Source organism: Synchiropus splendidus, chromosome 15 (genome assembly GCF_027744825.2).
Source record: "Synchiropus splendidus isolate RoL2022-P1 chromosome 15, RoL_Sspl_1.0, whole genome shotgun sequence".
In the NCBI taxonomy this organism is placed as follows: Eukaryota; Metazoa; Chordata; class Actinopteri; order Syngnathiformes; family Callionymidae; genus Synchiropus; species Synchiropus splendidus.
The window spans coordinates 10,163,879-10,191,631 of NC_071348.1; the positions used below are offsets into that span (position 1 = coordinate 10,163,879).

At 40.7% G+C, this 27,753-nt stretch overlaps 4 protein-coding genes across 13 annotated transcripts; 3 read left to right on the forward strand and 1 right to left on the reverse strand.

Moving 5' to 3' along the window:
- Nucleotides 1-1,685: 1,685 nt before the first annotated feature.
- Nucleotides 1,686-13,912, forward strand: rnf217 (ring finger protein 217). The gene is made up of 7 exons (XM_053843743.1): nucleotides 1,686-2,729; nucleotides 5,037-5,258; nucleotides 6,317-6,481; nucleotides 8,497-8,594; nucleotides 8,673-8,776; nucleotides 8,959-9,030; nucleotides 9,960-13,912. Exons 1-7 carry the CDS (start codon nucleotides 1,779-1,781, stop codon nucleotides 10,037-10,039), a joined length of 1,692 nt encoding a protein of 563 aa, XP_053699718.1. The 5' UTR covers nucleotides 1,686-1,778; the 3' UTR covers nucleotides 10,040-13,912.
- A 318-nt stretch (nucleotides 13,913-14,230) lies between these two features.
- On the forward strand, nucleotides 14,231-25,485 carry tpd52l1 (tpd52 like 1). Of its 9 annotated transcripts, XM_053887987.1 has the most exons (11): nucleotides 14,239-14,365; nucleotides 16,507-16,599; nucleotides 17,380-17,592; nucleotides 18,074-18,094; nucleotides 19,942-20,054; nucleotides 20,125-20,273; nucleotides 21,297-21,398; nucleotides 22,159-22,173; nucleotides 23,522-23,560; nucleotides 23,911-23,971; nucleotides 24,101-25,484. In XM_053887987.1, exons 1-11 carry the CDS (start codon nucleotides 14,347-14,349, stop codon nucleotides 24,221-24,223), a joined length of 948 nt encoding a protein of 315 aa, XP_053743962.1. In that variant the 5' UTR covers nucleotides 14,239-14,346; the 3' UTR covers nucleotides 24,224-25,484. The 9 variants fall into 9 exon arrangements, with proteins under 9 accessions (XP_053743967.1, XP_053743968.1, XP_053743959.1 ...); XM_053887988.1 differs by lacking the exon at nucleotides 22,159-22,173 and having other exon boundaries at nucleotides 14,240-14,365; nucleotides 24,101-25,483; XM_053887984.1 differs by lacking the exons at nucleotides 23,522-23,560; nucleotides 23,911-23,971; nucleotides 24,101-25,484 and adding an exon at nucleotides 22,442-23,515 and having other exon boundaries at nucleotides 14,236-14,365.
- hddc2 (HD domain containing 2) lies at nucleotides 24,541-26,864 on the reverse strand. 2 transcript variants are annotated; one of them, XM_053887995.1, is made up of 6 exons: nucleotides 26,152-26,864; nucleotides 25,718-25,839; nucleotides 25,525-25,627; nucleotides 25,395-25,463; nucleotides 25,184-25,322; nucleotides 24,543-25,025 (listed from the first exon to the last, which is right to left on the reverse strand). In XM_053887995.1, the coding sequence occupies exons 1-6, from the start codon at nucleotides 26,212-26,214 to the stop codon at nucleotides 24,886-24,888; spliced, it is 636 nt and encodes a 211-aa protein (XP_053743970.1). In that variant the 5' UTR covers nucleotides 26,215-26,864; the 3' UTR covers nucleotides 24,543-24,885. The 2 variants fall into 2 exon arrangements, with proteins under 2 accessions (XP_053743969.1, XP_053743970.1); XM_053887994.1 differs by having other exon boundaries at nucleotides 24,541-25,025; nucleotides 25,718-26,864.
- On the forward strand, nucleotides 26,470-27,319 carry cenpw (centromere protein W). Its single transcript, XM_053887996.1, has 3 exons — nucleotides 26,470-26,661; nucleotides 26,796-26,909; nucleotides 27,111-27,319. Exons 1-3 carry the CDS (start codon nucleotides 26,575-26,577, stop codon nucleotides 27,135-27,137), a joined length of 228 nt encoding a protein of 75 aa, XP_053743971.1. The 5' UTR covers nucleotides 26,470-26,574; the 3' UTR covers nucleotides 27,138-27,319.
- Nucleotides 27,320-27,753: the final 434 nt, after the last annotated feature.

Sequence of the window (27,753 nt, forward strand, 5' to 3'; positions counted from 1 at the left end):
ACTGTGTACCCGTATTGCTACAGTTGTAAAACTGTTCAGGTGAAAAAGGAGAGCTGTGGTGGTTATCTCCCTGAATTTTAACAGGGAGCAAGATGTTCCCATTAAAGAACATGGATTCAGACATGGATTCAGATGTTCAGGTTGATTTGTTTGTATGCGTATTTCACATGTTGCACACAGCAGGAAGAAACACCATAGAAACACAATATCAATGAGTGAAAGTCCAATAACCAAACAGGATAATAACAATAACAAGTTGGCTTTTTAACATGGGTGTTACAGTACGCTTTAGAAAATGAAGAATACAATCACAAATTATACTTTCACAATCTGTTACACCATCAAATCCATTATTTGATAACACAAAACTTTATTCATGATTAATAGCAATGACAAAAAAAAAAAGTTTCACAACAGTGGACAAGAAAAATAGCTCAAATCAGCACCACTGACGAAGGTGGTTAATATCTTTATGTCTATTCAGATTTGTCGTTTTTTATGTCTTTCATGTCGTGCCAATTATTTTTGGGTTTCTCAGCTTTGAAGAAACAAGTGAACCGGAGCCAAATCTGCTCCCCGCTGAAAACAGATCTTCAAATACAGCTGGAGGCCACTTTGCAAAGTTTCTCTCTTTCCATCAATTTTGTTTGATCTTTTTAATCTGGAATAGTAACACAGAACACACGCGCACGTGTAGTGAGAGTAGAGAGCAAAAATATGTGCAATAAAACTAACACTATTGTTTTTTAGTGAAAGCGGCATGACGCCTTCAGGATCAGGAGACTGGTTAGAGAAGGAATTAAGAAGTAACGATCCACTTGGTTCTGTTTTAAGTTGGTGCCAGGATGAGCGATGCAGCGACGCGTTCGGATCATCCATCACTGTTCATGTGAGGACGGAAGAGAGCAGCGCTTCATCAGCGGTGGTGATGAGGATGGTGGAATCACAGTGTTTAATATTGATGCAAAGAAGTGGAAACTAAAGACGAATGTCAGCCAAAGTCCACGCGCAAGGACACCGCTGCAGGAGCTTTGAACAGGACAGGCAGTCACCACGGTAACAGAGGGAAAAACACGAGGCGACATTGCTATGGCATTTGCTAAATACATGCGCCATCGCTGTTTATCACTGAAGTGTCTGGGATATCTTTGCCTCCTAAAACAAATGTGAGCTTACAAGTGTCGTTTTAATATCTGATTAGTGGCACCAAAGAACGTCCAGGTTTTGATTCATTCATTGCTCCATCGTTGTCTTGCTACCATCTTTAAACGACATATATATTTACTGTACTCGCCTATGCAAAAAAAAGTGACTCAAAACGATTCTGATCAAGTCACCTTAGTAACCCTTGAAAGTACTGAAGTTGTAGCGCTGCAGTGTAATTCTCATTGTCCGTCAACAGGGGGCGCACCAGTGCTATCCCTGCGCATTTGATACCGTGGTTATAGTTTCTCACGAATTATTTCTGTAGCAAAAAAGACAAGGCTTCCGATCATTTTTATATATTTACCTCGATTTATAATTACTGTATTGTTAAAATTATAGGTAACAGATGAATTGATATGTTATATTCAATGCGTTAAATAAATTAAAATCTTTTAAAAACACGCATTGCTCTCTCTGAGAGAAATAATTCTACATCAAATGAAAGCCCGTTTGGTCCATGCTGTCAGTGGTACCCGGAAGTGAGTCGCGCTGTTTTGTTTTGGTGGTTTCGCTGTTTGACTACAGGAGGAGACGGGGGAGCAGGAGGTCCCGGCTGGGGAGCCGTTCCATAAATGGGGAGAGATACATCGGTGATGGAAGATGAGGGACCGATGACTGACAAGTGCAAAATGCCGAGTTTTATCCGCTCCTTCGATCAGGGCCGAGCGAGAGTGTCCCGCAGTCAAACTTCCCTCTCGGACACTAAAGTTGACAGGTCGGTTGACGGTCCGATCCGCCGTGTCTCTCGAGTCAACTCCCGGCTGTCGCTGGACGAAGGAGCCGGGGAGTCCGGGGGGAGCGGCGGCTCGGAGAAGGATGCGGAGAGTAACAACAACAACAACTGCAACAGCGCAGGAGGAGAGAGGCGGAGGTCGAGTGCCGTTGAGATTTTAATGAGAAATTTTGGGGTTACAAAGCCTCCCTCTCTGCGTTTAGGGGGTAGCGGTCGTCTTCAGAGTGGCGAGGTAACAGAGAGCCCCGACAAAAGCGCCTCTGATGTCAGAGCAGGTGACGAGTGTCAAAAGTCGCACCAGGAAACGGGCGACGCGGTGACAGAAAACGAGTCGACATCGACCGAGTTACCTACTTCGACTGGCCAAAGAGTTGGATCAAATCAGCTTAAAGCCAAATTTCACCATGACTGTGACAGTTTGAGTCTGGATGAGACGAACAGTGTTAAAGAAGATGTCTATTGCAGCGTTTATTGCATCGCTGACGACAGTCGCCGACAGAGCGTTGAAATCACCGCCTGCCATGATGAGACAGTTGCTGAAGGAGCTCAGGAACTCGCTTCGGAAACCAAACAGGTCGCGGGTTCCAGTCCTGCACCAGTGCCATACACTCTGGATGACTTAATGGATTCTGTTGGGGACATGACCCACTGGTGGCCCCTGGAGGGGAACGGGGAAGAGGAGGCGGTGCAGATTTGCCGGGTGTGCCTGGAAGAGAAAACAATCGCGCCTCTGCCCTGCTGCAGAAAGGCCCTGTGTGAGGATTGTGTGCGGCTCTACGTCAGCTCACAGGTGGGTGTCCGCGCGTGCAGGGTGGGCTGCTGTGCTCTGTTTATCTCCCGCTAGTTCAAACGCTTCTACAGCGTCATTTCCAGCAAAACTCTGGAAAATCACCTCATACCCACAGGAAGTATCAGGTGTTTTGATCGCGTCTTTTAGATGGGAAACCTGCCTCAAAACAGCGTGGTTGTTTCCCGTCTTCTTGCCACAACATACTGGACACTTATTCATATACTTCGAGGGATTTTTAAAGACACCTGTCCCTTTATAACTATTCGCAGCATTCATGGAACTGAAATGACCTAAAACAACCATAATACACCAAACAAAAATGTCATGCGCCACATAAACGTGAATAAAATCTCTACCGCTGTTTTTTTTGTAAATGTACTATAACAAGTCTTTATATATTTAAAAAAAAAAAAAAAAAAAAAACACCTCAAATAGCTCTTAAGTGATTCTCACTGTTGTGAGGATACATTTGTTTTGAATTTCCTGCTGACTTTACTGGAAGCCTCTGCTCCTGACTGTTGTTTGGTTGGATTAAATCACCAAATGTAGACCGTCTCCAAACCATTTCATTGAGGATCAAGCCTTGCGTGTTCACTGCTGTGTTGCTCAAGTGTAAGGCACCACCTAGCAACTTGCCGGTAACAGCTTGGTGCCAGATACCACAGTGCCCTCAGAGGTTTGAGCTTAGCCGCAATTGTTCAGGGTGGATGAAGTGGCTCAACATGACTCACACAGTGTAGCGGTCGAAATCTTACAAGAGCTGCTTCAGACTCTCCTTGAGTCAGAACAGTGAGAGACTCCCTTCAGCCATGTTTTTGTTCACTTGCGAGCCTCTTCACTATCATCTTTAAAGTTTGTTTTCTGTAATCTTCCCACTTTTCTAATCGTCATCCACATCCCTGCCTCTCTTTCCGCGGTCGCTGCTGAGTGTGAATAATCCGTTTTGACATGACACAGTTTATCACCCAGAGAGAGTCTGTCTCTCTCTTATCTGCAGTTATCGCTGTTATGATAAGACGTTTGAATAATCACACAGACTCCCTGTTATGTGCGATGGGATTAAGATAAGATGCATATTTATTTTTTTTTAAAGGAAGTGGTTTGATTAACAATAAGAAGTAATTGATGTCAGCTTTGTGTTACAATGATATTGTGCAGTTTGTGTTCCTCTGATCTGGGCTTGTCACACCATTCTATTCAGTCTAATCTCACCTGAACGGTGCATTGACGTGGTGCATTCCAAAAATGGAGATAACTCTAGAGCAGTACGTTTTCTAGACTTCTCAACTTCAACCTCACATAGTAATTTTACTCACTCACTGAGGCACACTGTCTCCTTCTCCCTCACCATCTCACCCTGCCAAATACAACACCAAAATACCCAGTAAGACTGAACATAACAATGTTCTTCAGGCCCAAGCTTTGCAGAGACTACTGAACAATATCATGTATTAATTTCCGACCATCTAAATTACTGCTTTTATTTCTTATTTTTTCTTGTTTTTTACACTGAGTTAGTGAGCACACGCACTAACGTGTGTATTGGTGAAGAGGCATTTGGTCCATTACTCATATCCTGCCTGACCAGTCTGACATCACCGTGTGTTTGTTATGACGACAAGACTTATCAACAACAACACTGTCTGGAAGCTGTCATTTTTCTTCATATTTCTGCAGTGTGGTGAGCGCACACGCGTTCTGCGCGGAGATGGTGGTGGGTGTTACATTGGAGCTGGATGCCTTTGTTCTGGCTCTCACATGCTCCTGGCTCTGGTGTCAGCCCAACTGGTTTCTCTGGCTTTGGTGGATTTAGAGAGGGTTAGTGATGAGGAAGGGACAAAACTAGAGTAGTGCCCTGAGAGGAAGAGGGAAGTGACAAAGTGCAGACAAAAGTCAGGTGAAAACAAGAGCTATTCAGGGCAGAGACGGTATGTGCACAACGCATGATAGAATCTGAGAGCAGCATTCTCTTTGAATTGATAAAGAAAGGTATGATGATGGGTCACCACGTACCATGAGATGAATAGAGAAAAGCTGTTTATCGTTTAATGCATTGTCGCGTTCTATTCTGGAGGAGCCATTTTTGTTTTTGCAAAAATATAAAAAATGCACGAATGTACATGTATGTAATAATGCAAATACATGTATTCCCATATACACAGATGCCATTGTTGTGCTGAAATTAAAATTTCCAAAATGTCACCTGTCGGTGTGGGAGAGAAATAAATTTGACTGTATTTTTTCACTGCTTTCAGATTCCAAGCTTCTCAGGTTTGTTCCTCATCCAAAAAAATGTTTTCTGTTTAGGTGCGAGTTGCCAAAGCTTATATCCACTGCCCCATACCGGAGTGCAGCGGCTTTTTGGAAGACCAACTGGTGATCGCCCATCTGAGCAAGGAAGACGTGGCCAAATACCGCTACTTTCTGGAGCTGAGTCGGCTGGATTCCAGCACCAAGCCCTGTCCCCAGTGCAGCCAGTTCACCTCTCTGGACAAGCACAACCTGAACCGCTCTGAGCACAGATACAAGGTGAGGATGATGATGATTGTTACTATCTTTAATCCCTCCATCATGTTTGACAGTGAGATGGTTTTAGCAACTGTTCAGTAGCGCTAGATCCACTTGTAAACGCTTGGATTTGGTCTTATTGCCCTACTCTGGTGAGCTGCAACAAGCCACTAGTTCTCAGTTTGTCTCCTTCTTCTGAGCCATGACTATGCACAAACCAACTTCTGACAGCTCTTTCCAAACAATCCGGGTAGACCTTTGGATTTTCTCATTGATTGCAGCGGCTAGCTGTTGTTTGCTGAGGTACGAATCATTTCAGTCACTTTTTGGTCCGTTAACCTTGTATACATTATGGTATTGTCTGCAAGAAAACACTTGAGGTTTAAATAAAGATTCTGCAACTTCATGTGGATTTATTTATGAAATTGAAAGAACCCCAAAATAATCTTCTGTTGCCGACTGATAATGTTGAAATCGAAACATCAGCTGTTTGGCAATCGGCTCTCACAGGTCAGACTGAAAATAACTGTCACGGGGATCTCTAGGTGTTTTGAATGTTGACTCATTCACTATCTTGGCTGATAAAGAAATAAGTCGATGCTAATTTGGGATGCTCAGCCTTCTTGGGGGTCAACATCATTTCTTTCATGTTCTGTATTAATCTGCACAACATCTGAATAACTCGTCATGTACTCTAGAAATGCAAAGACATTGAAACATCTACCTTCTTCTGGAATATCTCACTTCAATTTCAAAATAGATGCCTGAGCTCGGTGCTTGACCTCTGTGGGCGGCATTTTCAGGGGTTAAAGGATTTTCACGTTATATTTAATTTTACTGACTCTGTGAAGCAAAACCACTTAAACAATAACGTGAATCACCTTGCTTGAGGCCTCATTTAAGGTGAATCACCCAAAAGCTCCAACCTTTGTCACCATCTGAGCTTATTTAAATACATTTACTATTTAACCCTTCAGGTTATTGGCGAATCTTGTGGTCAATTTGATCATTTTTAAGAGATTTTATAGCTGTGATCAGTCAGGTTTCCTAATGTCTGCTGTCCTGTTTGTGATCTATAGATCCAGTGTAGCAACTGCCAGTTTGTGTGGTGTTTCAAATGCCACGCTCCCTGGCACAACGGCATCAAATGCCGCGACTACAGAAAAGGCGACAAACTACTGAGGAACTGGGCCAGTGTCATCGAGCATGGACAGAGAAACGCACAGAAATGTCCAAAGTGCAAGGTAAGCAAAAAAAAAAGAAAGAAAAACAAGCAAAAGAGCACTGTTCTGTTCATTAATAACAAACAAATAACCAAGGATAAAAGTATGTAAGGGCACAGTACAATAAACAAAATAAAATAAAATAGAGGGTTCTAGAATTCTCCACTGGCACTGCAGTGCTGACTAAACATAAACCCTCAAGGACAGAATGAATCCCTCAACCATCTCTGCATCAATATTGACTTCCCACACGAGCATCACTCCCACGCCCCGTGGGTGCTGCTGCACCCCCACATCAGCTCAGATGCATGCTTGCTTTGGTGGAATGACTGCATGTACAGTAGCTCGCTCTCATCCCACGGAAGCACAGGAGCTCTGCTTGGTGTCACCTGCGCGGCAGGTTTAGAGTCACCTGTGAGCACAACACAGAACTCTCACTCGCAGTATGACGACAGCAGCCGCGAGGAAGTGCTTCCACTGGTGCAACTCGGATGACAGTCTGTGATTGTTTTTAAACCGTCCATATAAACACATTTAGCTTAGCTCTTCTTGTTTTTAAAATGTTTTTCTGGGTTTATTTTACTGCCTTTCCCTTGTGTGAATTAATGTGGATATGTGTGGATAGTGCTGTATAATGGGGATGTTTAAGCAATTAAACATTTTAAAATGGTGTTTTAATGACAACAAGACCTTTTTCCAGAAGTGTAAACATCAGGCTTTTGCCAAATTTCAATGACTTCCAACCTTTTTGTTAAAAGATGGCATTTTGTCCACACTTTTCATGGACTTAAAACATACAATCATGCAAACAGCAAAACATTTAAACAAAATATTTTTATTTTTATTTTTATTTTTATTTTTATTTCCTTGGGCTAGTCTTGTCTTACAGTACACTCACGGACATATAAATTTATACTGAGCATTTATTGCATTTATTTCGTTTCACTACTTAAAATAAAAGCCTCTTGATCCACCGGGGCTCTGAAAGTGGTTGCTAAGTATGGGAGAATGTAATGGTAACATCACTCGTGAACAACAACAACAAATAAATCAATGACGGATTATAGAACAAGAGCATTCCAAATAGCTACAGCAGGACAGCTCCAAACCAAACTACTGCTGCATCTTAAAGACACGGCCGCAGCTCTATTCCCCCGTCACCATCCTCATTAGTCTTCACAATATCGAATTAAACCAGCAGAAATTAAGCGAATTACCGGTGTGTGTATGTATATGAGGAGAAAGTCTGCGCACCAGTCTGCTCCGGAGGAAAAACGACACGACTGTGTTTGAACCAACAGTCATGCTGTGGAGGATGAAGAAGATAATGTGGAGTTTTAAGCAGCAGCTGAGGTCCATTAGCTGGTGTTGCATGAATATTTCATGCTGCACACTGCAAAATAAAGCAAATGCTTCTTGGACATCACTGTGTGTCACTTTTATATAGAGATGTGGTGGTCAGCATTTTTTAATTTCAAGATTATAAAGCACTTTATAGATGTTTTAGTGGTGTAATGGAGTAAAACCTGTGTTTAAATTATATTCATTTGATGAAGATACTTTTCATGGTATTACAATGAGTAACAGTGAAGCGGTAAATGGTGATTAAGCTAAAGCGTTAGCTGCCTCACCAAGTGGGATTTTGTTTACTCACACCCACTTTTGCTACTTCTGGATCTGCATCATACTTTCATGTTTTGCAGTCCGTCTTAGCTGCCGTGATTTTCGGCTGCATTACATGTAGGGCTGTCAATGTTTCAAATTTTTAATCGCGATTAATCGCACTCGCACAGGTGAGTTAACTTGCGATGAGCAGCAAGTTACTCACACATTTTGTGTCTGTTCTAATTGCGACTTAAAAGAGGATTTTATCAACACAAGGCTGATTTATTTGCCATTAATCGCGAGTTAACTCGGCTTCAGTGCGATTAATTGAGAATAAACTTTTAATCTATTGACAGCCCTTGTTTCAGGACATGATTTGCACCAGCTGTTTTCTCAGCGGCTTCATCAACATTAAACGCTGTTTTCTCTAGATCCACATCCAGCGAACTGAAGGGTGCGATCACATGACCTGTACACAGTGCAATACCAACTTCTGTTACCGCTGCGGGGAGCGTTACAGACACCTCAGGTTGGTTCCACTTCAAGTGTTCCTCCTTGGGCTTGTTTGTCATGCTTTATCCCCTTGGTCCCCCTGTTCTCACGGCAGGTTTTTCGGGGACCACACATCCAACTTGAGCGTGTTTGGTTGCAAATACCGCTACCTTCCCGATAGACCTCACCTGAGGAGACTGATTCGAGGCTCGGTTTGTGGTAAGATGGAGTTGATGTTTGCGTTTGTGCTGTAAAACTTCCTACCATCATCAGTATTCACCTCTAATCCTGCTGTCTCTGCAATATGTTATGCATAACACACTCTCCAAGAAGTGCGTTTTCACTGCATCAACAAAAACTGGAGGTGGAATATTCCAAAGCTGTGATCTTGTTTTGGTCAGGAACCAAGTTGCTGATGGCCCCTGTGGTCATTCTTGTGGTCATCGTGCTGGGAGCGCTGGCAGCAGTCATTGGTATGTCACCTTTTACCATTTCTTTCCCTGCTCTTAATCTAAATACTGCGTCCTGACTGAACAGCAGTATGAAAACTTTAACTAAATATCTCACTGATAATATGAATATGTTGCAAACACATGATCTAAGAATCTTTATTATTTCTTCAAATGTTTTTTTCTGCTTTTAAGACTATACTGTGATAATCTCAGCCAAATTTCATGACACATTTGGGATTAATAGCAAGAAAATATTAATAACAGCAAGTCTAAAACAGAAATGTGTGTCATTTCAAATATGTAGCTTGTTCAGGAGAAATATGGTGGAATGCTGCGCTGCAGTCACCATTTATTTTGGTTTCTCAGTAAGACTGAATCGCTGCCCGCTAGCATGCTGTGATGACTCATTTGTTTTCATCACAAATTATTTATCCCTTCTGTCCCTCTCCACCTCTCATTCTTACTCCAGTCATATGTTGAAACAGTTGGCCTGCAAAATAATTATAAGCGACTGACTGTCTGGGACAGAAAGCATAGGTGTATATTGTATTTATTTTCTTCAAGTTATGTTGATAACGTCATCGTGGGGTTATAATAATGCATGAAAGGCGATGAAGATAGTCGCAGAACATGTAAATTTAAAACCTGAAATTGGTTAGAAGAGACACGAGCAATGGCACACATAAGGAGCAGGGAGACAATAACTGAGGTGCAAAAACACCAGCTGACGTTCTTTTGTGGCAATGCTAGCTGACATCCCTTAAGGCTCTTGCAGATCCATAAATGTGCCTTTGGGAACAACAAGAGATTAATTTTGTTGTGACATCTGCAGAAGTAACATACATTTATGGATACACTCATCCAGTATTCAGAATATTCACACTTATGCAGCCTATCTTGAAGTGCTTTCGGTGTGTTAGAAACTTCAATGAGCAAGGTTGTGTTTGCAGGTTTGGTGGCTTTCCCGGTCTACTATGTGTGTAAGAGGAGGAAGAAGCAACATACGCAGGGGTCTGGACGCTGGATCTGAGGCCTCCATGACACCAGTAAAAACTTCTGAAGTCATCTTGTTCTCAGGGACACGCACAGGTCACACAACAAATTGATTCCGTGTTTTCACTTGGCTCAGTTTAGGCGCTGGGAAATCACCTATCACATGGTTACATGAATATCTAAAGCGCATCAGAAACTCACACCAAAGAGCCTCTCCTTGCAAATGTTGTTACTGTACAATACAGAAGGAGTTGCAGATCATGTTGCTGTTTTCAACACACAGAATGCAAACAGTAGAAAACATGATGTCTCACTGCAGTGAGTCTTCAACCTAGCTCTGATGCCGTGTTGCTAGTCAAGTTAAGGAGCTCCTGAATAGTGTTCGCATGATGTAGTCAAAGTAAGCAGCCGATAGCCATGTTATTTTTCACCATCATATCCAAGACACTGAATGTTTGATAAGTGCTCTCCCCGACGGCCATCTCCAATTCCAGAGTTCATTTTTTTAACTCTCATTCCAGAGTTCACCTCAATCTCAATATCTTTTTGTTGGTGCTTTGACTCTATCCTCTACTTCCTAACGGCTGCATGTGTTCGTTGGCCGTCGTCCCTCATATTTGCGTCACAGATTTTAAAAAAAGGAAAAGAAAAGCCTCATTAATGGTTGTTCCTGGTGGGTCCAAACAAAACAATTGAGTTGGATCCACTACACTGGAGGGAAAATCCTGTTGTTCAGCTCATTGTTTCAAAATTCCAGTCAAGTAAGCGGCATGCGCTTCTGTAGAAAATTGCTCACCAATGACGCTGAGTGACTAATTCTACCATGTTAAGTTATGCAGTCAGAGGAGAAGCAAGAAGAGTGAGTTATCACCAGTTTTAAGCATCAAATGTCTCACAGAAACTTACAGTAGAGCTTTAATTTTTGTTTTTAAGACTCATAAAAAGTAAAAAATAAAAAAATGGTGAAGTTTAAAGAATTGAGCCTATGAACCTTTTAAGGATCAGGAAGTGACAATGACCATGTAGGACTTTTTTTTTCCTGTTAGAGCTGATTTTATTTTTTTCAAAGCGACCATGAAAGGATTGCAAAGCCACTGCATTACAGCTTGTGTTTAGCAGGAGGAATTATTTCACTTCATTTTTAAAGTGGACTTCAAATAACTTCCTAACAAGTTTGAACTTCCTCTTTCTTTGCTGAGCTGCATCACTTTCTATTTCGCCTCTTACTGGAAGTCACTCTGCTGTGTGGCTTTCCAAAAAGGGAAGCGTATGGCTGTTCATGGTCTGATTTTACAGGTTAAGGAAAAACATCCAGCCGTAAATTTACATGTCGAAATCAAAAAGAGTCACATATTTTCTGACTAGCATTGACTTTATTGTTGTTTTAAGAACAGCATTAGAGTGAGATTGTTTTCTATTTTACCTTATTTTCTTCCCCAACACAAAAAAAACATTTTAGGCACAGTCAAAAGGAAAGGGGAAGTGATGTGTGGAACTGGATAATATAAACAGAAATGAGGTGAAAATTAATGTATTCCAGGAGGGATTTTAATGAGAAAGGCTTGAAAAAATGTATAAGTCAAGATGTAGGTAAGAGGTTTTCTCTCCGACATATAACTTCCTCCTTTTTTTGGAACGTCACACACTGAATCCCTGCACTTTATTTCCCTGTAATTTGTCATCTTTCCTGTTTGTTCCCTTCCACAGAGGTCTTTCCCTCTGGTTGTAGGTCAGAGCCATTATCTTTCATGTCAAAACCTCATCTGCCTCAGGGGCTTTCTTTGGCTCCTGTGGTGGACTTGAGCTCATAGGTCACTCTCATAACAAATGCTCTGGAGATGGTTAAATCAATATTGCTCATTTGTGTATCCAGACAATGACCAATGAAGATCTTTTTCTTTAAATACAGTTATAAAGCAAACGTTTTGGTTAGTTGTATGTCTCCTGGATCCAACTTTCAAAGCTCCTGCAGCATTCTTTTCTGCTTAAACTGGTCTCTTTTCTGGCCTTAAATGGTTCAGGAAATAAAATAATGAGGCATTTGCTAAGAAAAATTATATATATTATATATATCAAAGCCACCACTGACAAAGAGTTGTGATTTATTGATAGAATCTGATGCAGCAAATCGGATCAAAACTCACAATGTTTGTTGCTTGAGGTCGGAGGAGTGAAGTTGTACACAACCTCAAGTCAGTGCCATGTTCTTTCCTTCTTGTTTATTTCATCATGACTTCAGAATCTTATTTGTCGGAGCACTCACTTAGGCCGACCTCACTGTCAAGAATTAGAAAAGGCCTGATTGTTAAAGTCCACACTGGACTGGCTGCGTCATGATGCTGCCGCGGCAACAATGATGGCAGCCACAGCTGGCAACCATCTGAGCTGTATTCAGAATCAGATACATTTTGTCTTCGAGGAATCCATATATTTTTCAGAAATGTATTGTTCTCTTTGCATTAAAAATATTTGTAAAAAATGTACCCCACATAGCCACATTTGGAAAGATGTGTCATTGTTTTAGGTGCACAAAAGGCTGAACAGCTTCATGTTCAGAATAAATACTCCAAACTAGTGAACTGATGTCAGTCCCTACTAGCCAAACTGAGAAAGATGCTAAATAAACTCTGCAAGGAATGATCCTGATGTTATATCATACCAGGATGCTAATAAGGATGTGCAATGCAAATAAACAAGACAGTCGTGCGGTGAAGGAGTGAAGGCCTGATAGGATCACGAGATAGCCTTAACATTATGACCGCCTTCCATTTAGGATGCACACAAGTTGAAGGATATTCCGGTTCACCCATAGTCGGTCCCTGTTATAGGTGGTCTAAGGAAGGAAAACGGAGACAGTAATGTGAGGTCAAAGTTCATCGATGCCTTTGGGTCCCATATTAGATTTATATACATCCATAAGTTTTCCATTTCATCTAAGACTTAGTTGCTGTTTTACTCTAGCCGGACACATCCGGCTGTGAAGCTAGGTGTTCTAGTCTTGATTGTATTTTCAAATGTAAATATCTTATGGTGCCTTTACAGACACTTTAAAGCCACACTTCTGTTCAGGAACCGGATATGATTAACAAAACACATTGCACCACAGCAGTCTTCTCACTGAGGCATATGACCTTATAAACAGGGTGTTTTTTTTATTATTCCATGTGACATATAAAACACCTTTTGCACACGTAAACTGTCACTTTATTGTGCTTCTCTCCCATTATTTGCACATGTACATAAAACATGAACACTGTGACAATTCCCTAGGCTTGGGACTTGTAAGAAGAATATTTAAACACTGCTGTGTATGTCCATGTTGCAGGGTTATCGGTTGTAATATGACATGCCTCAATGACACACAATTGTTATTTAAGGAGGTGTTCTATCATGCTTATATTTTGCACTACTTGCTGCCACTGTTAAATATCTGTTCACACTCACATATCCATGCACAAATCTCTGTTGTCATTTCATGAAGAATAAGAAGAATAAAACAAATCAATGCTGATGACGTGTGACCTTTTTCCCTGGGATGGAAAACTTGTGTGCGGGAGGTGGTGGGGGGGGGTTATATTCAGATGCATAGTGGTGGAGTATTTGCGGGGGCACGTGTTGTTTTTTCTATGTTACAAGCAACAGAAATTGAGATAAAGGCGAACAACACAAAATGTAGGCGGTGTTGCAGTGTAATTGGAATTGCATGTACATTCCAAGACCACTAGAGGTCGCAATCACGCCACAGTTAAAAGTGCAGGCTCATAAGTACAACTCTTCCAATGCGAGCAAAGAGAAATTGGGCAAACTGTATCTCTAGACGCGTTTCTGATTCGTTCGTAGCTGTGTATATTGAATAGTTTTGTAAAATATTTTTTTTTAATCCAGGCTGGTGTATTAGTGGACAAATCTGGAAAAATTTTGAATCATCACCATTAGAATAAACAATTGTGTCACCTTGAAAAATATTGCTATTTGTGCTGTTTGTATATTTTGCATTGTATCACCAAGACATATTTTTGTAAGTTGCCTGTGTAAAATCCTATCTACAACATTTATTATTATTATTATTATTATTATTATTATTATTATTATTATTATTAATAATAATAATAATAATAATAATAATCGATCGAGTCTATGCGAGTAAAGTCGTGTGGTTTGCGCTAAGCAAAGTAATAAAAAGCGCCCGGGTGATTGGCTCTTGCTCCTTGGCCACGCCCACCCAAGTATGTTCACCGCGTGACAGCCGAGGAAACCCGAGTCGGTGTGGTGACGTGACGAGGCTGCTGCGCGCGTGCCTCCCGCCGTGTGTTTCGGGCTCCTGTGTTCACCTGACTGACGACCATGGAAACCAGACAACAAGGTCAGTCCCTGTTCGTTTAAGTTCACGGAGTCATGTTTACATTGGTTATTTTCATGTCGACTTCCCTGTGCTTAACTTGTTGAAACTGTATTTTTTTCCTGATAGTTCAGTTAAACTCGGGATGATACTGGAACGGTCAATGAACGTCGAGATAGTAAACGATATCAAAGTTGTTGTTGTTTTTTCTCGCTAGTTGGAAACCCTTTTCATTTGAAGCAACAGAATAGATGACATCACAATTGCTTGGTTTTAAACTCTGATAGCTAAGGACCTTCTTCCAGATCATCCACCAATGTGTGACGTTGTTCACCCATATAGGGATTTAAAACGTGTCAAAATGTATTCTTACAAATCTGATGCCACACTCAAGTTTAAGTTGTTGTTAAGTGTTTATGTTATTATAATTCAAGTTTAAGTTGTTGTTAAGTGTTTGTTATTATAATTCAAGTTTAAGTTGTTGCACAAAGCATGGTATCAACAACTATCCAAAATGCATGCAACAATCTATGGAATTAATAGGAAAACTACTTATTTGGTCCTTCATTTTTCAACTTTCTTGTTTCCATCAATGGGATAGAGGTTCTGCAGGTTGTTATTTGCATTCCATTGCCAGGTATGAATGACCCTCTGTCTGCTGGCTAACTGGGGTCAGTTGCTTGGAATTCAAAGCAAGATTAGATTGGAAAGAATATTTTCTAAAAAAAAAAAAAAAATACATATAACATAAGTAAAGACCATATCATCTTAACTTGTTTGTTAAATATGTGTTATTCATATTTAAAATGTGTGAAGAAACACCAAACCGAAGGATATCACAAATAGGAAACAATAAAGGGAAAAAGGACCATGCATTGAGCCAGGTGGGACACCGAATCATTTTAAAGCCTTAACTTTAACTTAAATTTTCCCAACCACATATACATAATACATGCTTGAACAGATATTTTGAAAGCACCTATGGACAGAAACAACGATGCCAAGCAATCTTATACGTCTTTCAAACTTCACCCATCAGTTGTTTTTATTTGTCTTTTGTTTCATGGCTTCCAATTATAGTTAAGTTGTGCAGTGTTGTTTGTTGCTAAAGTCATTAATCTCTCTCAGTGTGATTTGTGGGCTTCTGTTGAGGTATTTGATGATAACAGACGTTACCGGTGCAGTATTTCTAAAACCTTTATTGAGCAAAAATTGGTTTATTCTTTCAAGTTTATGATCATTATCTCCATCGCAAGTTTTCGGTCCTTTGTAATTTAACGGAACCATTGTCAATGTTACTTATAAATCAAAGCTGTAGACATTTGTGATTTTCATTGTCATCATACTTTAAAAAAGAACATGTTCTTTTAAATTAGATGTATTATTTGTTATCATTTATTTAATTTACGAGCGTATCTCTGGCATATCTTTTAGCTTGAAGGAATAATTAGGCTGCAAACTAAGCTGCCAAATGGGAAATGATGAAATATTGGAAGCAGAAAAAGAATACTTGTGTAAACAGTCACTTGAAATGAGTCATGCACACAGAGGAAAGTGTTTACAGTGACATCCTCTTTGTAAATTTGGCAGTTTGGCTTCAAAAAAAGGCTTCAATTGCAGCCATATGACCATCCTCAGGCCTCTGATTTACCATAGCCACATGACCATAGGGGCCAGATAGGAATCTTATGACCAAAGGTATTCCAGGCGGGGGGCAGGAAAGTGAGGGAGTTCTGGACACTTCACTTGGTGCTCAAATGTTTTCATCTAAACAGGAGTAATCGCCTCTACTCCAATATTTACCAGGACAAGAGGAAGCACGTCTTATTCAAACAAGCTGTGCTCAGCCTGTTTCTGCCGTGTGATGACGTAATGAGATTTCTGCTGAAACAAAAGAGCTTTTGTAGTTTAACCCTCTTCGATAATTTTGCTGAATTGTTTCAGTCAGACAAAAGGTCCTTGTCCAGCTTTCCAAGCAGAAAACATGTTAAAATAAATCCAGGATGTTTTGGATCCGTGCCACGCAGGGGTTAAATGTTAAACTTCCTGTTGTGGTTCCTGCGAAAATGCAGCGTCAGACAGTCAACTGCTGAAGTCTAAAAAGATCTGTTGAGTGTAACCAGTCTTCTTGTCTGCTCCCCCACTGCTGCCTTGCTCTGCTGCAGAGTTGTACTCAGACATTCTGAGTGATACAGTGGTGGACTGGGGCGGTCCTGGAGAGGAGTGGGTTAACTCAGCAACACAACAGAGAGAGCAGGGTAAGATGCTCTTCTCTCAGGTTCAACTCAGATGGATGAGGAATTGCACTTGACAAGGCATTACTCAGACAGGAAGTTTGATCACCACCACCTCCTGACGTCTGTGTGATAAAGTCTGTCTTGAAAGACTGGAATGTTTTTTGCTGGAATCTGTAGCTCACTGTGAAATACATGAAGCCTGTACAGATTCATTTTTTTCTTTAACACTCACTACATTAATTTCATGCAGAAAGATGTAGCAAAATACTGTATGAATCTGAAGGTTTTATAGTTTGGGAAACAACAGATCTCTAGATATATAAATAATAATAATTCACACATAAGCACACAATTATTAAAGCTTTATTAAAGTCCCTGTTTTTACTTTTATTACATGTATGTTCTTCACTCTGCTCCTTTTCAGTCTTAATATAATGTAAGAAGAGTTATGCAATGTAAGGATGAAGGAGTGATTATAAGAGGAGATCGAAATACTTCTTCATTCGTTAATATTATTGCATAAGTTGTGCACTTAAGTTATATCGTCAATCATCAAAATTATAAATGTTCTACAATTACAGTCACGGCAGTTGCTACATACTGTACCACCACATTCCAGCAAACAACGTTTACCTTCACTCAGTGGACACAGAAGTGCATTCAGACACAGAACTCAGAAGTATGGCTCCATGTCCTGTAGTTCCTGCAAGTAGTGAAGTATTTCAGCAACTTCTTCAATTCCAACATGTGTTTGTGTTAGCCTGCTCTTACAAATTTCCTCTCATCCCCCGTCTGCACTAGATTCCCCTCAAAATATGTCTCATCCCTCTGGTGAGGAAGCAGTGCAGGATCAGAACTCAGTTGAGGCTTTTCAAAATGGAATGAAGTGGAGAGAGCGAGTTGGAGAACAAGCTGAAAAGTCATCGTCGTGTCAGAATCACTGGGGTTTCACAGCCTCTTACACTCCGAAGTGGGTCAGGCCCAACTCGTGGGATGTCCGACAGGACGATTCAGGTGACAGGACTTAGACCTTGTTGAGTAGATCACCGTAGTCTGAGCTAGTTGAGGTAGTCTACCAGTGAATCCAATTGTGTGTCAGTGTGATGTAAGTCTTGGCCTGAAGGATCTCAAACGTTCAATTACTTGCAATAACTGCTATAACATTCATGGGTTTATTTAAACAATTTTACACAAACCGGCATTGTCAGAGGCTGCTGGTGTATTGTGTGTTTTCTAAACACTGTAAATAACACTGAATAAAAGAAAATAAATGTCAACCTTAAAAGACTCGATGAAGATTGATGCTGTTGTTCATTGTGTGTGTGAGTGTTTATGTTGCTATATGTTGCGGTTGAGTTAGTTTTGTGCTTGCAATACTATGCACTGTATTTGTGCATGCTTCTCTTTGTGGTTTTCTGTGGCATCTCTAGTTTGTGATAACATTGTTTTATTCATGATCATGTCCTTGTCTTGTCTTGTAATTTGCATCATCCAGAGTGTGAGAATCTGATGGCAGGTACAGTAGTAACTCACATTTCCTCTCAACATTTGTGACAGTTTTTCTTTTTTATGCTTCAAAGAAATTACCGCACTTCTTGTGATAAATCCTTGAAGTATCCTTTCAAGAGGTTCATATTAATGTAACTACTTTAAGTCATTATCTTCAGATCAATGTCATTGTACAAACTAAAAGTGGCTTCACCAGATACTGTACCTGCATAACACTTGACCATTTTCAAAGTGTATCTTTTGCGTTGCCATCTTGAAGGTCAGGAAACTACCGTGTTGTTTGGCCATGTGTGGGAGCAGGCCTGGTTATTGTTTGCAAGTCTTTGCTTTCTTAAGCACTGTAGGTGTAAGTGTTATAAACATGATTTCATCCTCCATCTTGATACATATACTTCCAGTGACACAAACACTTGTGTGTGGGTTCCTGTCTCAACTGATGTAAACCTGTTTTCATATTAGCAGACATGTCAAAAATCAAGGTTTATCATGAAATACCTACCAATAACCTATCATGAATATCACAAATCATTTGAATGGAAGTCTTTGAGTTGATGATATCTGTTATCGGCCTTTAAAGCTCAACCTGCCCTTCGAGTCCTGACAGCATCTTTTTCCTATCTGACTGTAGTGTTAGTCTGCAAAGTTAAAACTGGATAATCCATGTCTGCTAATCCAGATTAGAGCCCTGTTGTGTTAGATTACATAACAGTCCGAGAACCCACTAGTCAGTCACACTGCAAAAACTTGTCTCAATTGAGTTTGTCGTGAAGGATCTACAGTCATTGTCAAGGAATCCCTGCCATTATTTAGCCTTGGGATTGATTTGTCAGATTTTATGCTACGTGCAGTGTGACCACCACATATGGTATCAGAGCAACATAGTGAAGCCACAAACGGTGCACTGATTCTAAAAGACACGTAGTTGACATCATCCTTGAGAGTGCTACTACAAATGTGTGATGTGTTTAACATTCCTCGTGATGTCAAATAGCTGTCTAATATCATGGCTCCATCATGTGGCCAGATACAAGAGAGATATGTGCCTGTTCTAGCATACATAGACATAGACAGTCTGTCCCTCCCTACGCGACCTCAAAAGGAAACTATTTGGCCGCTTCCCATTCAAGATTAACTGAAACAGTCTTAATAGATAATGTTCTTGTGACACAATAAAGTATAAATAGTAAACACAATGCTTGCTAGTGTCATAGAGCCATTTCCATGGCATGACAGTATATAGTAACATGCTGTAAAATGTTATGCATAGATAGTAGTCTCATCGGTTGGATGTTTATCCCTCATTCGCCATCACATCTGAGAGGTGAAGCTATTTTTTAATCATAAAAATATGACACTTGTTTTCTTCTTTTCATTTACTTATTCTTCTATTTATTCAGCTTCTCAAATTATTTTTTAAATGCCTGGTCTTTGGATTCCCATTTCGGCCAACACCGCAGTTTTTTTTTGGTTTGTTTATTTTTGTTTTCCTCTCTTCTTTCAATGCCTTCACTGCTGAAGGAAGAAATGTCTGAGGTGATAAATAAATAACATACTAAGTAAACTTAAAATAAACGCAAAACAAACAAACTGCAGCCATCAATAAACTGACCATTTAAATATTGGAATATCAATCTAAAAATTAACCTACAGCTTACGGGAACACAGCTCTGTCAATGCTCATAAGAGAGGCTGGAGCGAGATATGGATCTGTTGGATGTGGTGAAGCCTGACTTGAAGCAGTTTCAAGCAGCTTTAATTGTTGTTGTTGAAAGCATATTTGTGGTTTAGACCGTCCAAAAAACTGTGAAAGTTACATCCTCTTGTCGTGCTTTAACACTGTGTGTGTGTGTTCAGGTTTGCACTCCGATCCACTTAAGGAGTCTGATGAAGACACGGTGTCAGAGGTCAACCTGAACAATACAATGACAGAAGAAGAGAGGGAAGAGATTCAGCTCGAGCTGTCCAAAGTATAAGGAAGTTCTTCATTGGTGAGATATTCCTGTGTGGATGAAACATGATGCAGGTTTGTCTCTGTAGCTGGAGGAGGAGATGGGCACTCTGCGGCAGGTGTTGACGTCGAAAGAGAAGCAGCATGCTGAGCTCAAACAGAAACTGGGCATCACTCCCTTAAGCGAACTTAGGAGCAACTTAAGCCGCAACTGGATGGACATGCAGAGCTCCACAGCGTGAGTACACTGAGTACACCCAGATGAGAATCAGCATGTAATCACATTCATGTTGGCGAGTCAAACCTCTATAATAAGAATCAAACTCTGAGAATGAGGCTTCTGCTTATCTGGTAATTGCAGATAGAAATCATCATCCAAAGGTCATTAAAAAGATACAGCGTAGTGTTGTTCAACACTGCTGCTGCAGGACCCGCATGAGTACGTTCTGATCAAATGGAACATTCAATTTATACTGTAAAAAGTGGAGAATTTATACTATTAAAAAATTGAATAAAAATATTATAGAATGATGGAGATGAGGTATAATCTGATGAAGATAAATCCAGTTAATGGCATGACAGTCAAACGCTACAGCTGGATAAGGATACAAATTGTAACCATGAACATGAGCTGTTAATTTAGCTCAAGAACAGCCCAAAATAGTTAAAATATTCATAAGCAGACTTCAGAGTTCATCATGTACTGTACATCTTGTTTTTCATTGACAGCTGGCGTTCTCGAACTGAATGTCACATTAAAAATTTAAAAATATATATAAATTCTAAAAAAATATATTTAAAGTATATCACAATAATAAACTCATTTTTAAAACATTCAGAAATTCCATGATCCTGCTGATAACTTGACTATATTATTCTTTCTTCTTCTTCTTCTTAAAACACCATACAAAAGTATAATGTAGAATGCTATTTACAAAGTGAGTATGAATTTCCAGGCGTTTCAGGCCAATGTAACTGAGATCTCGTATTCAGACGAAAAAGGGGAAGAAGATACTTTCAGGCCAATCCTGTTCTTATTTGGTTACACTTCAACTTGGAGCTCACTTTACACACAGTTGCTAACATCATGTATAATGTAACAGAGAGACTGCTGGAGTCTGACACTATGTTTGATGTGTTACAGTTTTTGCAGCAGCTTTGCTGCTTCTTTAAACATGTATTTTAGTAAAATGCCACTGAACAACAGCCTGGTTGCTAGCTAAAAAGTGTTTTTCATAAGGTCAGTATTTCGTTTTTTTAGTTACAAGAGGACATCTGAGACGTTATCAACCGCTGGACAGAAGACCTCCGCGGCCTTCAGCACCTTGGGAAGCACCATCAGCAAGAAGTTTGAAGACATGAGGTACTTCATGTGAAGTGCATTATTCGTGGTGAAGATGAGGGAAATTAATGGTTTCCCTCACCCTTCATGTGCGCCTGAAGAAAATGTGATCAAGTTGATGCCTTGGTTTATGTGCACCAGAGGTCCTGTATCCACTGCCTTCATCCAACTCTATCATAGCTGGGGTTAAATATCTCACGCCTTCAACTGTTGAGAAACTGAAGGACACAACTACCAAGTCTCTGTTCATCCTCTGTCTCCCTCCTGGAACGCACCACAATGTACTTTAATTTCAACCTCCAGTTCAAATCGATCCACCCAGATACACTGAGCTACTAAATTTTGATTTTACTTCACATCATAATGCTGATCAGTTGAAGTACTGCCTGAGCAAAGTTTCTGTAAAAACAAAACATTCTCATTGTTCCAGCATGTATGGCTTGGAGCTAATGTTCCCCCGTCGGTAGGTTACAGCTCAGCATGGGTTGAGTTCAGCGTGTTTCAGCCATTCTTTTTGCACGTTTTTACGTGAGCGTGTGCTGGGGTCTGACCTGTGCTCAGTGTTGTGTTGTGTGTTGTGAGTGTGCTATAATTGTGTGTTCACATGCAACACTTTGTCACATGTCTAACAGCTGATCTTAAACAGAAACTATCCTCAAACACTTGTCTTTGGCTGCATGCTGTGTGTCTGTCATGTGACCCTCATTCTGCATGAAAATGTTTGAGCTCCAGTCTACTTTGCTGTATAAACTAAGTCCCATCTCCCTCCATGCTGCCCAAGGTCCAACTCTATAGGGTAAGAGCTTGGTGATAGATGTTTTATGTTAGGGATTATAGTAGTTGCCTGATCATATTGAGATAGTTAATCAAATATGTTGCGAGAGAAGTGGAAGTAGTTGCTACATTTAGGATCTTTCTGAGTGGCATTGTGTGTCTCCCTAATGATGTGTTGGATCTTATGAGTTTTACTGTTCCCGCAGTAGAGTCCAGAATGAATGGATCCAACCTTTACTGAGTTGTTTGTTGGTGTGAACTCTTCTTTCTCTTTGGGCTTCTCCCTTCAGAGGTGGCCACAGCGGATCATCTTCCTCCATCTCACCCTGTCCTCTGCGTCCTCTTCTCTCAAACCTACAAACCTCATGTCCTCCTTCACCACCTCCAGAAATCTTCCTCTCCAACTTCTGCCTGGCAGTTCCAACCTCAACATCTTCCTACCAATGTACTGGCTCTCTCTCTCTCCTCTGTACATGTCCAAACCATCTCCATCTAGCCTCTCTGACTTTGTCTCCTAAACACCTGAGCACATGTGCTGTCCCTCTGATCCTATCCATCCTGCTCACTCCCAGAGAGAAGCTCAGCATCTTCATCTCTGCTACCTCCAGCTCTGCCTCCTGTCTTCTCCTCAGTGCCACTGTTTCCAAACCATACAACATTGCTGGCCTCACCACCCTTTTGGACACTTTCCCTTTCATCCTTGCCGACACCCTTTTGTTACACATCACACCTGACACTCTTCTCCAATGATTCCTTCCTGCCTGCACCCGCTTCTTCACCTCTTCCTCACACTCTCCATCCATTAGCTCAGTAGTAGTATTACTAGCTTGTAGGTGTGAACAGTTATGTAAAAGAAAACAGTGAAATTGAGGTAGTTGTTCTCACCCACGTGCCGTAAGACACCAACCGACTCCTGAAAAAGCTGTTCCTTAGCATATTCAGATTCATTTCTAGAGCTAGCACCATGGTTGAATCAATAAACTGTGGACATCAAGTCCACTATAAAGGTAAACACACAAGCCATTTAGCAAAATAAAAAGCTGGTTTTCCTCTGTATGTTGTTGAGTCTGGTATCAGGGAATATTTATGTGAGCACTAGATGAAAGTGAGTTCATAACTATGTTTCTGTCTTCACCCAACAGAGGAAGTTATCACATTCCCTCTCTTATTGTGATAGGAAGACAGGATTATTACTTGTCGAAGCTATGAAACACAAAGATCCTGTGATCTGGAGAGACTTTTTCCAAATGAAATGAAATGTCATGACGTAGTTCAACTCCCACGGCAGCCATGTTTGGGTTTACCATATGTGTGTGTTGGTATCGTGCACTAATGATTAACTCCTCTCTCACCATGCTTCCCGCGGACAGCTACTCTATCAAACACTCTGTGAGCATGCCCGCCATGAGGTAACCGCCCTGAACTCCTCCATGTTGTCTGTCACTTGTTTGTGTTGCAGTTTGTCAAGGTTGCAGGTTCTTCTATATGTAAGATGATTCTGAAAGGTGCTGTATAAAAAAATCATTTGTAATAAGGGAAGAGGGCTGGGGTTTAGAAATGATGTGTGGTTTTTGTTGAAAAGCTTAAGATTTTAGAGCGGAGCGCCATCTAGTGGGCTCTGAAAATGAGAACACTGTTTCATGACGCCTCAACGGCCCATCACTAGTGACCCGTTCACTTCGAGCTTAGCCTTTTGGCTCAGCTCTTCTCAGACGAGTCTTCCTGACAGAGGATTTCTCCCCCCTTTTTTTCTCCACAGAAACTCACCCAGCTTCAAATCTTTTGAGGAGAAAGTTGAGAGTACTGTGACAACGCTGAAGGTGAGCTGAGTGCGTTTGTGTGAATTTCAGTGAAAACACAGGGGGTTCACTCCCTGGAATCACACTCTCCTAGGTGCCCCCATAACATTATGACAAAAACGTTTTATTCTTTTTTTTTATTTTTCAAAGACTAAGGTCGGTGGTACGAAGAGCGGCGGAAGCTTTGAAGACGTCCTGTCCTCGGCAGCGAACGCCAGCTCTCAGGACACGCCCACTAACAACTTGGCGGAGAGCTCTGAGAGACAATGCTAGACACTAGGACAAGTTTGCATGAAGTGAGGTTTGGACCAAATGAGACAAAGGAACGGGACAGTTTTGTGTCAGGAAAACAACAAGATCATAAACAAAGACAGTGGATGCTCTATGACACTTGTCATGTACGTCATTACGTTAAAAATGATCACCAATAAAGGCTCGTACTAACGTGAAGTCTTCTGCCCTCTAGTGGCGAATCTTTCCATTGAACCGTTTACCTGTTATAAAATACGTTTCACACCACTTTCCCATGTTAGTGAAAACTGTATACTAATATTGTTAATAAAGCTCCAGAAAGACTGTAATAACGACTTTTTAATATTGTCCATTTTAATAGCAATGATAAAAGACCTGTTTCTAGACCAAACATGAAGTGCTATGTTTACCAAAAATTCCCGCGTTATTTTTTGTCACTATAAAAATACACTAAAGTTGAAATGAGAACCGAAACTTACTGATGCTGTGAAATAAATAGCGTCGGTAAACATGATTTTATCGTCAGACGGAATAGCCAGTCTCAATAAAGCAGAAGTACACATATTTTATTTTTTGACAAGAGTGAAAACATTTAAAGATTTTCTAACTTGCGTCTCAGATAATTCCTATTAAAACATTGAACAAGATAGAAGTCACTGAATGAGGTTGGAGGTGTGCTTCGGTCAAGATCTGGGACCTGGTTTTGAAGACGCAGCATCCCCTTCTGAGTTCCCACAATCCTTTGCTCCCGCTGCCATGCATCGTTGCCGCTCGTCATTTAGTGACGCTACAAGTTTGAGAACATCTGGGTGCTGAAAGCGACCTGTGGGAACACAAAACCTTAGTAGGTCATAGTCAGCCAATAATAAATATGATACATTAAATGATGATTAAAGTTTTGCTGATAAAAACTGTAAATAATTATGACTTGAAGGCACCAATATGTGTGTTAAAAATAAAAATAAATGGGTCAATCGGTACCATTGGTTGAGTCAAAGAACTCCTGCAGCCTCCCTGGCGCCCCCTCCAGCTCCTCATACTCGTGCGCCTGCAGGATCATATCAAGGAGGTCGAACTGTTTGACCAGTCGGGCCTCTTCACTGCTCTGGTTTTCGAACTCCTGGTTGTTAAACAGGTCCCATGAGCACGGTGCGTCCCATCAGAGGGGGGGAAAGCATGGAAAGCATGTTACCTCCCACAGTCCATAAATCTCCTGCTGGAGCCCGTCTGGCAGAAGAGCTGAGATATGTCTCATCGCCTCCTGGGGAGTTTTGCTTTGTTAAAGACACGTTGAGAAAGACAATAAAATGGAAGTCTCACACCTCTTCTCGTCTGTGTTTCTCCTCTTTACTGACGTTGTCGGTTGGAGCGATGTCTCCCACAATGCTCTCTGCCAGATCGTGAACCAGTGCCAGCTTTATACACCTGAGGGTTTGGTTTTTCAAAGCTGTAACCGTGTGTGCAGATTCGTTTCAGTCTCAGCCAAATAAAGGGGGAGGAATAGCCACGTCCAACCTGTTCTTGTCCACTGTTGGGTCTGTGATCGTGAGAGACATCATGGCCATCCGGTACATGTGATCAGACACACTCTCTGGGTCCTTTACACCCCGATACACCCACCCAGTCCTGGGGACCCTCTGCAACAGAACACGCAATATGTGAGTGTTTTCTTTTCTTTTACACTCGTTATAAATGCAAATAATCATCCATCTACCCAACCACCTTATCTTAGATCCTACGAAAGTCTCCTACTTATTTCCGTAAAACATGATTTTTTTTTTTTTATTCTCATATAAATAGCTAATGTAATAACTAAAGCAGACCATTTTAAGACGGTGGTAAACAATATAATGTCCATTCATTCTGGGCTGTCATTCCTGCATTACATCCGTTCATATTGAACTTAATTACGAGACTTATTCTTTTAGTTATTAAAGGCAAAATCTCACTTTAAGTTGGCCCACAAGTTTCATAAATCGCAGCATGTTGGTATAATCCACGGCGGCAGCCATGACACTCTTCTTCTGTTTTGATCGTGCATTAAATTGCGCCACCTGCTGATGGGGGTGTTATACGCTGTAACGTTGTAAGTTTTTACATGAAAAATGTTGTTCAAATCAATGTTATCGACCCAATAAGTTGAAACGTTCTAAACTGATCAGGAGGTCCTTTTTTATTTCACTGTACTTTTTGAATAGCCTTTTAGTCAAACACGAGTAATTCCACTACCGATCAAAGGGTGGCGCAAGTGAGCGTAATGACGGGTGACGACACCATGAAAAAGACGAAGAAGAGCGTACTGTAACTGGAGGCGGGACGTTGAAAGTTGTACACAAGCCGTTTACATACAAAGCAGCGACAATTCATCAGAAATGTGGCAAAAGGCTCCGAATTTAACAGCTTCTCTTAAATCGAAAATGAAGAGTAACGCCAAAGTGAGACCAGCTACGGCGGCGATGGTATGTAAACAGTAGCTCTGTTAGGCCAGTGCGGAATTCATCGTTTCAAAACTTCAGGCACAACGCATTCGAACTAGAAATAGATTCAAAACGTCCTTTCTGGAAATGACCGGATATTCTTGTTTGCGTTTCAGCTCGAGCTGGCGACGCTGATGTTCCTGAAGAGTCTGGCTGAAGAGGCAAGGACGAAAGCTTTTGAAGGGAAGTCAGCATCGATCAGATGTGATCACGTCAAAGACGTCTCAAAGGTTGGCGGTTTTTTTCCGAATAAATTCACCTTTAATGTAATATACCTTTAAATTTGTATAGAAGCGCTTGTGTGGCTCAGAGAATACGTGGAACATAACGTTACATCATTTCTGTGACTTTCAAATTTAAGTGCTCATGGATGTATTGATGCTCGACATGAACAAAAGGTATAATTCTTGCACTTTCCTCTTGTTTTGCAGAAATTGCTGAAAAAAGCGAGGGGTTGAAGAGGGTCGTCGTGTTAAATTTTGTTTTCGGTTTTACTTCCCTATTCTCTGTCTTTTATTATCTAAAACCATAATGTGTAGGTTTTCTTTTTTAACAAGTCTAAAATCAGCCATTTCTTCTTTCTTTTTTAAGTTATTTTTTAAAATGCATGCCTCTCTCAGTCCAGTTGTAAAAATAAAATGTTGAATTATGTTCCTTCTCTTTTTAATTTCTTCTGCCGTGAAACACTCAAGGACACAGTGATCCAACCTTTTTTTTTTTTTTTTTTTTTTGGAAAATGCTGATTACTTGGTTTATGTTTTGAATGCTTCACTGATCCTTCAGCTCAGAGTTCAGTAGCTCAGAATCCTTGGTGCCCTGTTTAGTTTGCCTCCTGAGATGGTGGCACCTGTATCTAGGATGAGTTTTCCCCGATAAAAAATATTCTTTTTGCAGCGGTGCATCCTGTAAAAATAATAATAATAATTCACAACAACTAAAACAAACTGATATTTGATATTAAAAAAATCTGCCAGAGCAGGTCAACTGTTGAAGACAATTATAAGTTGACTTCAGAGATGTTGACACATCTATTTAAACAAGAAGTTGATTACATTATCGAAACACAAACAGTCA

Excerpts from the sequence above, each read along its gene's own strand:
- cenpw (XM_053887996.1), top strand. The coding sequence starts at position 26,575 with ATGTGGCAAAAGGCTCCGAATTTAACAGCTTCTCTTAAATCGAAAATG. Across the intron at positions 26,662-26,795 it reads GACCAGCTACGGCGGCGATG|CTCGAGCTGGCGACGCTGAT; the intron begins GTATGTAAACAG and ends TTTGCGTTTCAG. Across the intron at positions 26,910-27,110 it reads ACGTCAAAGACGTCTCAAAG|AAATTGCTGAAAAAAGCGAG; the intron begins GTTGGCGGTTTT and ends CTTGTTTTGCAG.
- hddc2 (XM_053887994.1), bottom strand. The coding sequence starts at position 25,908 with ATGATTATTTGCATTTATAACGAGTGTAAAAGAAAAGAAAACACTCAC. Across the intron at positions 25,628-25,717 it reads CCAACAGTGGACAAGAACAG|GTGTATAAAGCTGGCACTGG; the intron begins GTTGGACGTGGC and ends CCAAACCCTCAG. Across the intron at positions 25,464-25,524 it reads AGAAACACAGACGAGAAGAG|GAGGCGATGAGACATATCTC; the intron begins GTGTGAGACTTC and ends AAAACTCCCCAG.
- tpd52l1 (XM_053887984.1), top strand. Across the intron at positions 17,593-18,073 it reads TGTCCGACAGGACGATTCAG|AGTGTGAGAATCTGATGGCA; the intron begins GTGACAGGACTT and ends TGCATCATCCAG. Across the intron at positions 20,055-20,124 it reads TTCAGCTCGAGCTGTCCAAA|CTGGAGGAGGAGATGGGCAC; the intron begins GTATAAGGAAGT and ends TTGTCTCTGTAG.
- rnf217 (XM_053843743.1), top strand. The coding sequence starts at position 1,779 with ATGGGGAGAGATACATCGGTGATGGAAGATGAGGGACCGATGACTGAC. Across the intron at positions 2,730-5,036 it reads GGCTCTACGTCAGCTCACAG|GTGCGAGTTGCCAAAGCTTA; the intron begins GTGGGTGTCCGC and ends TTTTCTGTTTAG. Across the intron at positions 5,259-6,316 it reads GCTCTGAGCACAGATACAAG|ATCCAGTGTAGCAACTGCCA; the intron begins GTGAGGATGATG and ends TGTGATCTATAG.